Source organism: Myotis yumanensis, unplaced genomic scaffold, assembly GCF_028538775.1.
Source record: "Myotis yumanensis isolate MYYU_CA2020_CCGP unplaced genomic scaffold, mMyoYum1.0.hap1 SCAF_11, whole genome shotgun sequence".
Lineage (NCBI taxonomy): Eukaryota > Metazoa > Chordata > Mammalia > Chiroptera > Vespertilionidae > Myotis > Myotis yumanensis.
The window spans coordinates 45,271,459-45,289,065 of record NW_027223762.1 but is presented as its reverse complement, the minus strand read 5'-3'; the positions used below and the strand labels follow the sequence as shown (position 1 = coordinate 45,289,065).

General features: G+C 46.0%; 1 protein-coding gene across 1 annotated transcript in view; it reads left to right on the top strand.

Moving 5' to 3' along the window:
* Positions 1-17,008, top strand: part of TACR1 (tachykinin receptor 1) — a 139,721-nt gene extending 122,713 nt beyond the window's left edge. Inside the window, exons 3-5 of the mRNA XM_070429561.1 lie at positions 10,905-11,055; positions 12,755-12,951; positions 13,854-17,008. Of these exons, the coding sequence (XP_070285662.1) occupies positions 10,905-11,055; positions 12,755-12,951; positions 13,854-14,145 (640 nt within the window). The 3' untranslated portion in view covers positions 14,146-17,008. The remainder of the gene's footprint in view (positions 1-10,904; positions 11,056-12,754; positions 12,952-13,853) is intronic.
* The last annotated feature ends 599 nt before the right edge of the window (positions 17,009-17,607 follow it).

Here is a 17,607-nt window from a genome sequence, read left to right as displayed (position 1 = left end):
AACCTGTGGTTTTCTTACTCGTGGCATTCTTCTTTCTGAGCTCATCTGAGCAGAAAGACAAAGAAATGCAAAGGGTTGAAAGAGAAAAGGAGAGATCTGTTTTCTATTCCCATTTCAACCCTGAGTGACTTCAACAAGGCAATTACCTTTCCTGTACCTTAATTTTTCAATTTAAAATGAGGTTAGCAATCTCTATCTCTTACCTCAAGTCCCAGAGGTGATGAGATGAAGTCAGATCCACTTTCCAGAAATACCTTTACAATGAAACTACAGCACATAGAAAATGTACAATTTCTACATTTTCTGCAAGCCAGTGGCTGTTTCAGTTGTACCACACTTGATGCCAGATTTCTTCTGAGGAAGATTTCATGCAAAGGGGAAAAAACTGGCCATTATCTGGCCATCTATTAGTGGCTGTTGAGCTAAGATGGGCCTTGTGTGGAGGAATTACCTTCAGGGCACGAGGGCCATGAGTCTGGGCACTTCATCCAGACTGGGGGACATGAATGGTTAGTAGTCACGGTCCATTGTGACTAGAATTGTTTTGATTATTTTAAGTGTTTTTTCAGACCTCAGGGTCTAGAAGAAGTATAAAACCAACCAACACTCACATTTATGCTTCAATGTATATCAGAAAATGCTTACTGATATCAGTTGGCACTGATAGAAGCAGTTTTTAAACAATGCCTCATCAAAAATAACCATATTTTATTTTATTTTTTAATATATTTTTATTGATTTCAAAGGGGAAGGGAGGCAGAGGGAGAGATAGAAACATCAATGATGAGAGAGCATCAGTGGGAATTGAGCCTGAAACCTGGGCATGTGCCCCGATGGGGAATCGAACTGGGACCTCCTGGTTCATGGGTGGATGCTCAACCACTGAGCCATGCTGGCCAGCCCGAAATAACCACATTTTAAATTCTCAGAAGAGTATGAGCTTCAGTTCTGTGCGTGTCTGAACTCTCCTCGGCTCAGTGTTCATCACAGGCTGCAGCAACTCCTCCAGATCTGTCCCTAGCTGCTCTCCCGCCAGGAGTATCCCGCTGCAGTGACAGTCCGCTACCCCAACCTCAGCAGAGCTTAACACAATAGAATTAAGAACTATCTGGAGCGGAGGCAGGTGGGTGTGTTTTATCAGCAAAACACTTATCGGTGCCCACTGAAAATCAGGAACACATGTCACAGGCAAAATGCAGTCTTATTCTCCATGGATTGTAATAATCCAAGGAGGTTTGCAAAGCTCATGCTACATTGGTCAGGACTGGACCAAGGTACATATTGGAAAACAGTAGTATGACACCGGAAGGGTTTGGGGTGGGGTGTGCAGTGTACAATGCATGTAAGCATATAAAAGGCATGCTGCTTTATTGATGTGGTACTGAAGTGCGAGCAACCTAAATGAAATACATTCTGATGGGGCGAGGTGCCAGCTGCAGTTTGGCGCCACCTGGTGGCGGTTGTCTGTTGAGACGTCAATATCTGGCCCTGTGGCTGATTGGAGCTTCCAGAACGACCATGGGGATGATGATGTGATGTCATCTGCCAGACTGGAAACATTGACCAGGGAGCAGAGTGCAGATTCAGGGGCGCCCTCGCTGTCTCCCTGCTTCTTGAGACTTGTGGGAACTTGTGGTCACCATGGGAACTTGTGGTCACCACCATCTCTGGCCGGCCCACTTGGCTCCACTCAGGAAACCAGTCCTCCTCCTTCATGTCCTCAAAGCCTCACTGACATGGAGTTGTTGGCTGAGGTACATCCTACAGAAGATTTGGGGTGTGATTAGAGAAATCGGAGCATTACACATAGGATAGGATCGTATGGTCTTTGAATTTACTCTCAGGCACCACCGTTCCTTACAGTATATTGAGCAGTCCTCACCACAGGAAGTTTCTTATTGGCTGTGTTCTTTTACAAGTCCCTGCTTTCAACCCCGGGGAGTCGGGATCTCTCTCTCTCTCTCTCTCTCTCTCTCTCTCTCTCTCTCTCCCTCTCTCTTTCTCTCTCTCTCTCTCTCTCTCTCTCTCTCTCTTCTTTCTCTCTTTCTTGTTACCTGGTACTCTTAATTTCTTTTTCCTTATAGAGACCAACTTAGCATTTTTCACCCCACCCCAAATTATGCTTCTAGCCTATCTTCCCTTATCCCAAAACACCATAATGTCCTCAGCCAAGCCATCCCGCCATCTAATTTACTCTTCTGTCTCAGTAATGCAAAGCCCGCAGAAGCTTTACACTTCAGAGTTAGTTTTTCTCTTAACACAGCCACCAAATAAAAACTTCAGTGTTGGTCCCGCCACCTGCCTCCACCACCATCCCTGCCCTGCCCTAAGCAGCCTGGAGGAAGGAGGGGTGTAGGTGAGGGAGTTGAGTATCTTCTACTGGAGTCCAGGGTTTAAAGACCTCTTATTAGAGCATTTCCAAACTCTGGGGCCATTCCCGGCAACACAGCCTTCTGAGGGCCTTTGTCTTTACCTGAGCAGGCTGATCAAGAATCTAAAACAAGGACGTAAGGCTCTGGGCCGATCAATAGCATCCACAGCTAAACTTCAGCATGAGAGTCGCTGCTGGGTTGGGCCAGTGACTTTTCCATCTGATATCTTCTGGAAAGCTGCAAGTCTGGCTGCAAATAACTAAATCCATCCCCTGACCCTCTTCTTAGGAAATGTGCAGATCTGGAGATATTTTATTCTTTGGAACTGAGTAAAATAAAAAGACATTTATACTGCCATAGATAAAAGATGTATTACTAAGCCACAAAAACTGAAATGTGCAGGTCTGGCACCAGAAAGGAAGAACAGATCAAAGAAATAGAATAAAGGCTGAGAAGCAGAGCCAAGTATATATGTGAATATATAAGGTACCAGTGCAACTTCAAATCAGCCAGGAAAGGATGGTGCAGCCAGTAGTGGTGCTGGGAAATTTCTAAACAATTGTTGGGGGGGAAAAATGTGGAGCATTTTCTCATGAGTCTCACCCAGTAAATCCCTGAAAGACTGAACAATTACATGCAAATAATCAAATAAATAAACAGGGACTTCTAGGCTCCTGTTTTCGTGATGTGGGCATGGAAAGAGCCATTCTAAGTATAATATGATAGAAGCCACAAATAGTCCCTTCAAATTAATAAGGGCAATATGAACACCCCTAATGTAAATTGAGTCAGTTATCCAAGCAGGCAAGTCACAAAAGACTTGACAATGGCTAAATAACAAATTGTAAACTTTCAATTTACAGTGGATCGAGAATATTAAATGCAAAGTAAAGAACCATGCATAAATGATCATGTTGTCAAAGACTAAAAGACATGCTAATGCCCAGAGCAGTCATGCGGAGGAAAGGGAAACCGCATACAGTGCTGGATGTGGTGGAAATTGGCATGTATTTTCTGAAAAGTCACAATATACACCAAACCTTAAGTACACTTCATTCCAACCTATTAATTCTTGGAAAATAAGAATGAGAGCAAAGACATATATTTGATTATAATGCTAGCACTAATTAAATATCAAAACATAGTAAATAATTCAAATGCCCAAATTAGGAGACTGGCCAAATAACCTCCATAAAACAGAATATTACAGTCATTAGAAATTTTATCATAAAAATGTATTGACCTAAAAAAAAAGTTGTGACATAATGTTAAATTTGTAAAGTAATCAAAAGCATGCTTGTGCATGTACAAATATAAGTGTGTGCATAAAGATACAGGAAGCTATTAATCAATTTCATTAGAATTTTATTTCTAAGTGATTGGGTTATAGGACATTTTGAAGGTTTTCTTTTCGTGCTTGCCTATCATTTCAAATCCACAGTGAGCAGATAGAATTTGTAGTGAGAAAACTATCGATTAAAAAATGAAGTAGTCCTTGGCTCAGTGGATAAAGTGTCAGCCCGTAGACTAAAGAGTCTCAGGTTTGATTCTGGTCAAGGGCATGTACCTCCGTTGCAAACTCAATCCCCAACCCCGGCCAGGTTGGGGCACCTCCGGAGGTAACCAATCAATGTGTCTCTCTCACATCGATGTTTCTCTCTCTGTCTCTCCCCCTCCCTTCCACTCTTTCTGAAAATGAATGGAAAAATACGCTGGGGTGATGATAGATAGATAGATAGATAGATAGATAAATTTAAAATGAAGAAGTAAGAAGTGCTCAAGCCTCCAGGCTCTCTGCCTGCAGGGCCTGCATTCAAGCAGGTGCCGGCACACTCCCCTGGAGGAGCCCACAGGGAGCCTGCTTACTGGCTGGGGGATGGGTCAGGGTAGAATCCTAATGTCCTTCGAAGCCTGAGATGATGTCTTTCCATGAAGTATTTCCTTGGTGCCAACTCTGTGAAGCGGATTAAAGAGGAGCACCGCCGGGCTCTGCCTCCTAGGACGGCATCATCCAATCAAGCAGGAAAAGTGAAGAGGAGCCTGGAGAAGAACACAGCCGCGTTCTGACAGTGACTGCAGAAAGCTCTGTGCTTTATTTCTGGTCCTGTTCGCCCGAGGGAGCTCTGTCGACCTCCAGGGGGCAGCACTAAGTGAGAAGGGGATTCTGTGAACCCAGTATTTCCATGAATTAAATAAAGCGCTGGAGCAGCCTGTCTTGATTGGCCACGGGTCCTGAGGGAGGCCGGCTGGAGCCTAAGGCAGGGCATTTCTGCCCAGGTTTATTGCCGGATGCAGTTGACAGAGATGTGATCCTGACCCTTCTCTGAAGACAGAGCGGAGGGCATGGGCTGCTCATGTCACTATAGCAGGGTAGAATGGATGACGAGCTGGGAAGGGTTCAGAGGGCTCATTCCCCACCTTTTCACACAGACACAATGTCCGCCTTTAACTGTGGCTCTCCCCTCCCTTTCATCACCCACTGCCTCTGCCTCCTCACTTCCCACCTGTCAGCCCACCAGCTCTAGCCTCTGACCACCCATTAAAACTGAATCTGCTCCTGACCTCCCATTTCCAAAATCAGGGAGCAAGCTCCAGTTATCCTCCTCGGACAGCTCCACAGCCTGGACTCTTCTTCCCTCCTGCCCCAGCCATGACCATACTTCTTCCCTCCTGCCCTGGGCTTGCCACCCCCCCTTCCATGAGCCAGGCCTCCCCCTCACTATACTCTCTCAGAACCATCCTGCATCTCCTTGTCTTCTCATGATTTGGGGACACCTGAGGGCTCTCATCTAAATCTAATCTCCAGCCAGATCCAGACATCCAACTGCCTGCCCTCAAGGTCAGCATGGCCAGAAGTCCAACAGGCCCGCTCCTCCTCCCAGGTCCCCACACCAGCACAGGCAGCCTCACTGATGGGTAAATTACCCCATCAGCAGCCAGCATATCCTCACAGTTACAGCACCCCTTGAGGCCCTTCTCCCCCTCCCCATGTATCCATTCTGCCTTGGCCCTGGATTGGGTCCTTGCCACTTTCTGTCTGGATCCCTACACAACACCCTAAAGCAGTGGTTCTCAACCTTCTGGCCCTTTAAATACAGTTCCTCATGTTGTGACCCAACCAGAAAATTATTTTCATTGCTACTTCATAACTATAATGTTACTACTGTTATGAATCATAATGTAAATATCTGATATGCAGGATGGTCTTAGGCGACTCCTGTGAAAGGGTCGTTCAACCTCCAAAGGGGTCACGACCCACAGGTTGAGAACCGCTGCTCAAGACTCTAGCCTTGCCCACCTCCATCCATGCCCCACCATGGCCAGAGCACACGTGTCTGATCAGGTCACTTCCCTGTTTAAAACTACTTCATTGCCCTGGCCGGTGTGGCTCAGTTGGTTGGAGCATTGTCCCGTGCACCAAAAGGTACGGGCTTGATCCTTGGTCGGGTGAGTGCAGGAGGCAGCTGATCATTGTTTCTCTCTCGCATCAATGTTTCCCTCTCTCTCTCTCCCTTCTTCTCTCTCTAAAATAAATATCAATAAAAACATTCTTTTTTAAAAATACTACTTCATGGTTTCCCATAAACTTTGGAATAAACAACAAACTCTCCAGCCTTTCTTGATTTGGCTTCTGCCCACCTTTCTGGCTAAGACTGCTGACACTTCCTCAAGCCATACTTCCTCCGTCCGAGCCACAATACAGCTCGCTCAGCATGCCAAGCTCCCCCCCCCCCCGCCCCCCCGCCTTGTGCCTTTGCACATGCTGTTTTCCTTACCTGTAGCACTGGCCTCCTGCTTACAGACCGGGGCCTGGCCTAGCAGCACCTCCTCCAGGAAGCTTCCCTGATCAGCTTGAATGACAGTCTCACTTCTGCATTCACATTACTCTCTATTCACGTAAAAACAAAACACCTACTGTATTTCAGGGTAGTTTTTACAATTCTATATGTTTATATATTTTTTATATTTTACATATACTTATAAAGGCCCCTGACACCCCTGTTCAATGTCCCCACTCCCTTTGAAGAGATACCTACTGTCAATCACTTCTCTGTCTCCACCACAGACTAAACTCCTGGGAAAAGACCAAGGGATTCTCCTCTGCATGCCCAGCCCCAAGCACAAGGTCAGGTATATAATTATTAATTAGTAGGTCACCTCCAACAGCACTGCCAGGGATTTGGGATTTGGCTCTGAAGTCTGGAAGTAAAAGTGAACCAAGAAATGTATAGAGGTTTTGCTTCCCTTTACTACAAAGAAACCCTGTTTACCAACAGAGAAGATAATTTGTTGCCGGAAGTAAAAAGTCAAGCAGGTATCTAGCATCATGCTTGAAGAAGAGACAGCCTGGGTGGGTGCGGGAGGAAGAGTAGGAGGATGAGGCTGCTCAGAGCAGGTCAAATAAGGGGAGGCAGAGAAATCCAAGATGAAAAGAGGGCTCTGAGGAGGGCGTGGTCCCTTGAGTTTTCAGGACCAGGAGGTGGATTTGGCTTGTTGTTCCTGGCCTATAATGAAGTGGTGAAAGCTACAGGGCCACAGGTTTTCACTCAGTTTCAGGAGGAAGGTGTCAGTCACAGCCAGCAGCAGGAGGCTCAGTGACAGTGACTCAGCCCTGCTGCACAGAGCACCCCCGGGGGAGCTTCTATGACTCTGATGCCCAGTCTGCGCTGTGCACCAATTTTCAATGAGAAGCTCTGTAGTAGGATTCACACATTGGAATTTTTCAGTGCCCCCCCGCCCCCAGGTGATTCCAATGTGCAGCCAAGATTGAGAGCATCATGCTACAAACTTGAGCTTGTACACAAATCATCAGGTCATCTTGTTAAAATGCGCACTCTGATTTGGTCCTTCAGGGTGGGGCCCGAGAGCATGCATCGCTAACAAGCTGCAGGAGCTGGCTTTATAGCTAGTAACCAGCGTGTCACAGGTGTAGGAAATAGGCCTCTGTGATCCATCTTCAAAACAGCCAACTTTTAATGGAAATGGTTACTGAGTTTCCCCAGGGCAAACAATGTAGGGAGGACGGAAGAGGATATAAAACAAAGAAGTGTGTACGTGAGCTAGCATCATGATGGAAACCCCCGAGGCACCCAGGATGAAACACCTCGTGCCAGCCTCAACTAGACAGGGGGAGGCGGAGACAACTAGAAAAGGCCTTAGCCCTTTTTTTTTTTAAATGGCCCAATAGGAGACAATAAGATCTAGGTGACATATGAGGAAACTATTAACCCCATAGTACTCAGCTAGTGAGGAACTGGAGGAGGGAATCTTGCACCCTAGGGGATAAATAGCCTGTGGTTGCTATTCTGTGTGTGCCTGTACAACCGGACACCCGCTCTTGCAAGAACATATTAAAAGTCTTGTTTTGCTATACTTCTGTCTCCGAGTCTGTTATTTGAATCCACACAGGTGAGCATTTCTCACAACAGGGAGTGTTCAAGAAAAGATAGAAAATTATGACATACTAGAGCAGTGATGGCGAACCTTTTGAGCTTGGCGTGTCAGCATTTTGAAAAACCCTAACTTAACTCTGGTGCCATGTCACAAATAGAAATTTTTTTATCTTTGCAACCATAGTAAAACAAAGATTTATATTTTTGATATTTATTTTATATATTTAAATGCCATTTAACAAAGAAAAATCAACCAAAAAAATGAGTTCGCTTGTCACCTCTGACACGCGTGTCATAGGTTTGCCATCACTGTACTAGAGGCTGGGTGCACAAATTCGTGCACTAGTGGGGTCCAGCCAGCCCACCCCGATGAGGGCCATCGGGGGTGGGCCAGCTGGGGCAAGGATTCTGGCAGGCATTCTGGTTGTTCCGCCATTCAGTTGATTTGCATATTACCCTTTTATTATATAGGATGGATATTGCAGAGAGGGCTTATGCATTGAATGGGGACTGGAATTACATCAATGACCTTCAACCTCTCTGTAACAGCTTAAATCTTCCAGCACCACCCCCAAACAAAATTATCCACAGAAAACCAGTATATAAACCCAGCAAAGCAGAGCTGTCTCATAGAATGAAGGTAGGGAACCCAGATCCCTGCCCTCTTGGCCTCCCCACCCCACGGCACTTAGAGTCTCCATGAAGTTCATTAGGAGAGACGCTAGGTACTATTTAATAAACATATCTATCTTCATGTCAAATGCTGAGGATTATTTCAGAAACTGGAACTGCTGCTTGGACAATGAGGTGACTCCAGCCTTGTGAGCCCTAAGTGAACCTGGATTAGTGAGCATGAAGGTTTTAAGGCATTGAGGACAGGAGACTCTGCAGGACTTGGGGCTGTATTCCGAAAGTTTACCCTGTAAACTGTGTCAAGCCCCACTTGCTGCTTAGGGGAGTAAGCTAGAGGAAACAAAGACACACAGCTGTTGCATGCACATTCCTTCTGAAAGTCCTGATAAGTCCATTGGCAGGACTTAATGATCAAAATCAATGCACGTCTCATCAAGTGGGAACCTAGCGGACCCTTCTGTCACTGCCTCTTGCATTCACTCCTGATGCTTCCTCTGGCTCACTTCTGGCGCATCCCTGACCCCTCGTCCCTTCCTCCAAGGCACATATTAATCCTGAGAACTGATAAAATTCTGCCTGGCAGGAACCTAGGGAATATCAGATTCAAGAGCCAAAAATGCATGGAGCTGCACAAAATAAGATTACACTGGGTTCACTGAGCAGCTCTCCAAAATAATAATTTCAGCAAGAAATAAAAGAACAGAGTTACTTCCAATTAGCTACAAGGATATGGTAAAATTTCGCCAAACACGTATCAAGGGGGAATAAATGTATTCATTTTCATATTTTTTAATTATGGAATGTCATTCATTTGGCCTACAATCGGTTAGAATTTCTATGACCTAGACATCTTTTGGAGAGAGTATTTTCTTTGTAAAAGGAGTTTATCTGAGCACGATTTAGGAGGCTCCCGAAGGAAGTGACAATACAGGGGGACTTTGAACGCCTGGTGAGACTGCACAGAATGCATGCGCTCAGCTCCCTGCTTTGCCGAATCTGTGGTTTGTTACTTAAAAACTCCTAAAGTGTCTTCAAGTTGCAAATCTTAATATTCAGAGGACTGGCTTTGAATATTAAACTGTGGCGCTTTGCAGAGAAGTGGTTGAAAACAAACGGAGTGTCAGTAAAGGAGAAATTGAGTGAATACCTGAGTTTTTCTTATTGGAAAAATTTCACCGTAGAGAATAAACATAGACAGAATGGAAGAAAATATCGTTGGGTTAATTTTCTTCAGTGACAAGAAGCTGTTTCTGGTGTCTGCATTCTAATCCCAGCTCCTCTTTTTCCCAGCTATGAACTTACACAGTTTAATTAAATTCTAAACGTTGCTTTCCTCCTCTACAAAATGGAATCATGATAAGACCCACCCAACCATTTGTTCTCAGGATTAAATAAGATAAGGCCAGCAAAGTGCTTGACGTTGTGCTGGTCACTCAGTGAGGTCAAACTCCCGTTTCTGTGAATGCTGTGAATACTGCCATTGACATTATTAGCACAGAGCAAACCCCCCAAAGTCTTAGCAAATACTGTTATTGCTATTAGGAATTTTGAGCCTCTTCATTAAACTCACATCAGGGGAAAGGGCTATAACTAGCCAGACATGCCAACGACCCCCTGAGGAAACCATCCTTTCTCAAAATTCAAAAAAAAAAAAAACTTATTTGAATATCCTCCTTAGAAGGAGTCTTGTCTGAAACAGAACAGGATAAATTATGCTCTTGTAGCAAACCCCCAAAATCTCAGTGATTTAACACAGCAAGGGGTTATTTCTTACTCATGACTAGTCAAACGCAAGTCAGTTGCTATCTAAACGCCAAGCGATGACTCAGAGACCCGGCAGCTTCCAGCTGAAAATATATTTTTAAGAACCAGACTTAGAAGTAGCTTACGCTTTGTGGCTTCTTCCTACCAATCTTAGACTAGGATAAGTCTTCTCTTTCTCCTCCAAGCTAATTTATTCTTATATCTGTGACTCCATTTGTCGTATGGAATGAATTAGGGTTCATACAATTATGGTGGTTCTCATCTGAGGGTGCTGGTCTGCATCCCTGCACCAACATCGAGCCTAAGTGTAATCTGAAAAGTATGGACAGAGTGAGACAATCACCTCCTTCTTTCTAGAGCATATACTTATATTAATGATGCCTGGGGTTGCATACTTTTTTTTTTTAGGGAGAATGTCAGCAATGTTGAACTTAATATTAACTAAAATTGCCATGGGTATACAATGGATTCAGTTCCCTTTAATCAATGTTTCTTCTTTTTTCAATCTGAACAGGACTCTTCATTATGGAAAAAGTCCACTAGAAAAACAAAGTTGAAGAGATACGCTTTCCCTCGATTATCCATTAATATATTACCTACTCACCCAATGTGGGTGGCAAGCCTCCTTGGGGTGTGTCTTATCATCCAACTTATTAATGGGGAACGCTGAGAAAGGCGGCGGTCAAGCCGTGACCACCCCTGTTGTTGCTTAGAATGACCCCTCCCATCTGCCTTGTTGCAGGTACCACATTTGCGTGCCTGTGCTGATCTACTTCCTCCCCCTGCTGGTGATCGGCTATGCGTACACCATAGTGGGAATCACGCTGTGGGCCAGCGAGATCCCGGGCGACTCCTCTGACCGTTATCACGAGCAAGTCTCTGCTAAACGCAAGGTGAGCAAGGGGCAGCAAGCACCTAACCCACGTGGACACAGGCAACAGGCTCACAAGCAAAACATCCTTGAATCTAGAGAACAGCAACGGAGGGAGAGGGAAGGCATCCTTTTTCAATGTATTGGGAACTTAGATCTGCCTGTACAGGCCTGACCTTGCTTGCACCTTAGGAGAATTGCAACCTGTCAAGCCATTCACGCGCGCGCGCGCGCGCGCGCACACACACACACACACACACACACACACAATATTTAACTACAAAAGCATTAAAGAGTTATTCAGTCCTCTTTTTATTACTTATTTAAAGTTTGGCACAATAATACATTCTCTTGGTGCAAACATCAAAAAGTATTAAAAGGAACAACATAATGATGGTAGAGAGCAGATGGGGGTTAGGAGGGTTCCTATGGGGGAGGGGCTGCCTATAAAGGCACAACATGAGCTTCTTGTGGTGATGGAGCGACAGAGCAATCCTGATGGTGGCCGAGTTTTCAGCTCATCTGTACATGTGATAAAGTTTCATAGAACTATACACCCCAAAAAAGGAGCGTGTGTAAAAACAGGCAAAATCCAAACACTGTCTGTAGTTTAGTTTCGAGCCTGGCACTAGCGCCCGGTGTCCTGGTTTTGACCATGTGACATTGGATGATGTCACAGGAGGAACCTGGGAACTCGTGTACTGTTTTTGCACTTCTTGGGAGTCTTAAATTATTTCAAAATGAAAAGTAAAAAAATATATTCAGAGTTTGACCATGAAAAGGACCCCACCCGGTTCCCATGTGTATGCACACACTCACTGTGGTAGCCATTGGTATTTATTTCTTACTAATCCTTCCAGATATTATAATGCATTTATAAGCCAAATAAATGTAAATTTTTTTCTTCTTTTTTACGCAAAGAGTAAATACACACTTTCTGCCCTTCACTTTTTTTTACTTAATACCCAAAAGACCTTCAAAAATCAATATATAAAGAGCTTTCTCATTTTTTTTTCTTTTGGCATCTTTGCATAGCATTTCATTATGTGGAGGCTAAGTAGTTCTCACCAAGTTTGTGGGGAAAGAGGGAAAGGTTACATCACCCAGTTGTTCATAAAACCTTGTAAGTCCCCTTTAAACATCAGATGCTCTCTAGGGGCAGCTGTCCAAATCCTGTCCCTTATCCTTCCTCCCCCTGAGACTCCAAGCAAGAAGCCTGCCCTTCTCACTGCTCCCCACTTTAGGTGCTTCCCGCTCCCTGGGTCTTTCCCTCTTGAACACCCATTCCTCTTGGCCCATTAATCTGGTCTCCTTTGGCTTCTCCAGCCATTGCCCAGAGGATGATATAGCACGGTGATTCTGGACCATGAGTGGGCCTCAGAATCATTGGAAGGAAGGACTTGTCAATCACAGAACTCTGGGTCCCACCCCCAGAATTGGTAAAGTCTGGGTGGGGTTCAAGAATTTGCATTTCTGACAAGGTCTCAAGTGATGGTGCTGGCACTGGTCTTGGGGTCACACTCTGAGAACCACTGATATAATACAAGTCCTTTGGTGCCACATAGAAAAGGTCCTTCTTCCTCCTCAAAAAGGGTTTATTCTAAATACTTCTCCCCCCAGACTGCACTGTGTGCCGTGCGAGGGGGAGGAGGAGAGAGAAAGTAGCTATGAGAAAAGGATTATGTGCTGCTGGTCTCACCTGCCTTTTGCCCTCCTGCCAGGTGGTCAAGATGATGATCGTTGTGGTGTGCACTTTCGCCGTCTGCTGGCTGCCTTTCCACATCTTCTTCCTGCTGCCCTACATCAACCCAGATATCTACCTGGAGAAGTTTATTCAGCAGTTCTACCTGGCTATCATGTGGTTGGCCATGAGCTCCACCATGTATAACCCTATCATCTACTGCTGCCTCAATGACAGGTGAGGATCCCATCCCCCAGACTCTTTCCAGGGCCCACAAAACCATCTGTCTATATAACCACCAAACATCCAACCTACTAGTCAATGAGCAAACCTGGCTGTGAGACAAGAGGGAGTGGTGGAGACTGCAGCAAACTAATCGCCACAGTTACTCAAGCCCTGCTGATTATCACCATTGCAAGAATATAAGACCAAAGTGCATGTATTTTTCTTTCCCAAGAGGAACCAGAAATCCATATTGTTGTGTGGTATCTTTTTACTTTTAAACACTGGCGTCTAAGTCAATGGGGGAGGGGGTTTGCAGGTAAGAAAAACCCCTCTGTGGTTGCTGTGTACAAAGCAGGTCCACAAGTTGAATCCAGTTTGTGGCCTATGAGTTTGCTCACACTGCCCAATGGATTCATTACACAGGGGGGCTGTGCATGGAGACAGAGAGACAGAGTCAGGGACTCAGATCGTATGAGGCAAACTACAGGAACTTGACTGGCAGGAAGTCATCTTTCAGACGGTGAACTACCTGAAGGAAAGGACTGGCTCTTGTTTTTACTGCACAGTGACTAGCACAGTATCGTTCTCATAGTAAACCCTGGTGAATGTTTTACTTTGATGTTGAGTTGACCAAAGTTGGCTGCCCCTCGCCAGTGGAAGCAGCATAGTTCAGTGGCTGTCCTCAGAAAAGACATATTTCACCTGAGCCTGGGTTCTAGTACTGGGTTTGACTTTAATGATCAACCTTTACATCTTCTGGGCCTTACTGCCTCCAGTTCTCAATTAATTTAAAAAATAGTAACACAGAATCAAGTCTGGGTGCATTCATGTGTTAAAGAGCTGACACAAAGGTGGGAAGGCCCTCTGAATGCAGGCTGTCCCCCAGGGTCACCTCTCCACCTCTCTCCCTCCAGGTTCCGGCTGGGCTTCAAGCATGCCTTCCGGTGCTGCCCTTTCATCAGTGCGGGCGACTACGAGGGGCTGGAGATGAAATCCACCCGGTATCTCCAGGCCCAGGGCAGTGTGTACAAAGTCAGCCGCCTGGAAACTACCGTCTCCACAGTGGTGGGGAACCATGAGGAAGAACTGGAGGAGGGCCCCAAGGCCACGCCCTCACCCCTGGACCTGACCTCCAATGGCTCCTCTCGCAGTGAGTCCAAGACCATGACGGAGAGCTCCAGCTTCTACTCCAACACGCTCTCCTAGACCCTGGGCCTGCAGCAGAGGCAGCCACCATCGTCTTTGTCTTGCTTCACTTCATGCATGGATAATTCCTCGATCTGGAAACCATCAGGAACACCCTCACACTGGGACTTGTGAAAAGGGTCAGAATGGTTTAGGAAAAACATTCCATCCTGGAGTCCAAAAACATGGATTCTTCCATGTCGTTGCCAACCCCATGCTGTGTGACCCAAGGCAAATCATCGAACTTCTCTGAGCCTGTAAAGTGGGAAGGTTAGACTTGATGTTCTCTACAATCCATTCCATGGTTCTAGAATACAGTTTGGCTGTGAATGAGCACTCATTTCAAGATGAATCCTGCAATGGAGCAACAGACCCAACGGATCTGTTTGCCTGGAGCCTCTGTCTTACTTCACTAAAGCCATTCTCAATCATGCTCAGATTAACCTTCCTTTCGCTGGTGGATGTCTTCATTTGATAGAGTGAACAACTGAAGGACCCGCAGAAAATCTGAAAGAGAGATTTAACCTCGTCTTCCGAGCATCCGTGAAAAGAAGACAAAGTCTGCCCCTTTTTTGGCATCTCAATATTTTAGGGCATTTAAACATCATGGGATTGAGAGCATTAGATTCATCTGCATTGTATCCCCAGTAACTTCCCTGAGCAACTAGCTGATGCAGGCAGAATGTGTCCACTGATACCAGCTGATGTCTGTCAGGACCAAGATCAGGAGAGCTGTGCCATATTTCATCTGTCTGAGCCTCTCTTTCCTTATTTGTAAAACTATGGGACTGAACTAGATCATCTAAGTGTCCCTTCAAATTTTCAATGGTTTAATGATTGTATGAGGTTTTTTTTGTTTGTTTCACACACAAAAATGGTGGTCTCAGGAGGAACAAGAGAAGAGAGTGAAGTGACTAAATACTCCTGAAAAGTAGCAATTGCTGGGACCATGTGTCCACACCCATATCAGACATTCTCTGACTGATCCTAAAATGTGAGTACTTTTTTCTCCCGGAAGGTTGTAGCCTTTAACACAGCTGAGGACTTGGTGTCGAAGCCTGCATCTCTCCACCAGGTTTTAGCAGACTGAGCCTGCAGCTGGAGAGAACATCCGGGAAATGAAGTCATGGGCTCCCTGCTCTGGCCTTTTGGTTGTCTTAGGACAGAGGCACTAGCTGTACACTAACATCCCACATGTGCTCAGCTGCCCAATGAGCAAAGGGGCTGCAGCAGCACCTCAGGGACGAGGACACCTTGCATTTTCCCTTTAGACTCTCTGAATCTCCCCGTCTTGCCCCCATGGCTTTGCTGGCCTCCTGTCTATAAGAAGTGGGACAATACATTGACCCTACAGGACAGTTCATCTACCAAGAGTCATGAACTTAAGGCTTCATGTCCCAGTACAGCTTTGGGATTTCCATCAAGTGAGCATGAAGCGCCTTCCTGTCTTCCAAATTCGTGCTTTGTCCCATGGTGGCTGAAAGCAGGAGCCTCATGTAACATCTGTGAATGTCCTCCTTATTGTTTGAAGAATGGAGGCACATGTGCAAAATCTGTGGTATCAATAGAATATAAGCACTGCCCACAGGGTTTACAGCCTCACCAGCCCTGCTGGCTCTAACTCTACCAGGCCATGGTAGGCCTGGGGGGAGAGAGCAACAGTATAAGCCAGAAGGACCCAAGAACTATACTCTTCAAAGCCTCATGGGACGGATCAAATAAATTGAGTAAAGCCAGCTCAGTGCAGATATATGAACGGAAGACATAATTTAGAGGCTACGAAAGTCAGTGCCAAAAGCATTAGTCAGACTTCCAATAAGCAATTGTGCCGTGTGTGGATAATTCTTTTCCGAGGGCCATAGAGAACCAGCATGATTATGAGAAGAACTTAAGAAGAAAGTGTCAAGGACTTGGAAGAGGTTGGCATTGAATTCAACAAGAATTACTGAATACCTGCTGTGCACTTGGCCCTGAGCTGAGGACACACGGCTCCTTCCACTCTTGAGAGCCATGGCTAACCCACCAGTCCCAGGGGGTCAAGGCCACCCAGCAGGCGTGGAGGCAGCTGTGAAGCCAATTCTGCCCAGGATTCTAGAGACTTAATGCGTGTAATTGAGCCAAGGACTGAGACCTTCAGAGAGCCTTTTGCAGTGAGAGTTCTCTGAGATCACTTTAAGGAAAGCCACCATGGTTGGACAGCATCGTCACTGCACACAGAGGGAGGGTGCGATGGTGCTGAGCACTTTCAAATATGGCAAAACACCCCCTCTGAACCAGCCCAGCAGGCCTTCCTCCGACCCACTCTCCAACACCTATGTAACTTGTAAAAAATGTCATCAGCTCCCACATGTGAGAAACACCATGATTTGCACTGTGCATGGACTCATTCTTATAGAAATGTGTCCCCCTATGTTTATCTTCTAAGTGTTTCTCTGTGGTGTACTGTTCAGTAGTAATAGAATATAAGACATCATGGGGCCAGTCTTTGTTATGTTACTTCCAAAATACGGGATTCAGTTGCTGTCAATGTGTTCTTTGTATTGTGCCAACCTCTCCTCATTCTTTCACAGAGAGGAGCTGATGTACACCGTGAACTCACAGTCAAACCATAGTGACTGGGGGTCGGGGAGGAGGGAGAGCGGAGGCCTCTATGGGAGGAACTAAAGGGCAGGAGTCCTTGTCCTCTCTCCCCACAGACACTATAACGCTGAGACATGCTGGAAGGTCCTTTCTCTTGGAAGGACTGGGGGATATCTAGGAAAAGGGGACTTGGGAGCTGACTCTCTGATTTGGCTTTCGGGGAGAATCCTGTATGTAGGATGGGGTCATTCCTGAAGTTCCCATTTTCCAGCCTGGGATCCTGGAAAGAATTTCCATGCAGAAATAAAGTATGTGTTTGACTATCTCACGCCTCTGTCTCATCTCCAGGGACCCTCAGTGCTCTACAGGAGACTGAAGGGGGTGGTACTCTGAACCCCAATAACTTGCATAGTCAGAAGGAAGGAACCCAACACCCAGTGATCTCTTAACCATGCAGCAAAATGAGTTGACAAAAATGTGGGAACTCTTTCCAAGTGGGGATCTGGGAAGATAAGGTGGGATGGTCTGAAGTGACAATGACGTCACCTGTGAGAAGAGCTGCGCCAGTTCAGGTCCTCCCAGAAGCAGACCCAAGGCAGGGACAGAAGTGCAGGAGACTGATGAGTAGAACTACCTGGGAAAGATAAAGGGGGGAGGAAGCTGGAGTAGGCAGGGGAAGCTTGAGACCACTGTGCAGATCTAACACCTGTGGGGAAGGGGGAGGGGAGGAGTGGGCAGGAAGAGCCTCAGATGCAGGACAGCTCTAAGAAAGTCTCAGCATGCCAAGGGGTGCCCATCGAGAAGGCCTGCATTGGCAAAAATGGCCAGGCCTGGTACTTCCCCTTGCTCGGTCACTGCTGGACGCTCTCTGGGGAGGGAGCGGTCTGTGTTTGAACACCGTGG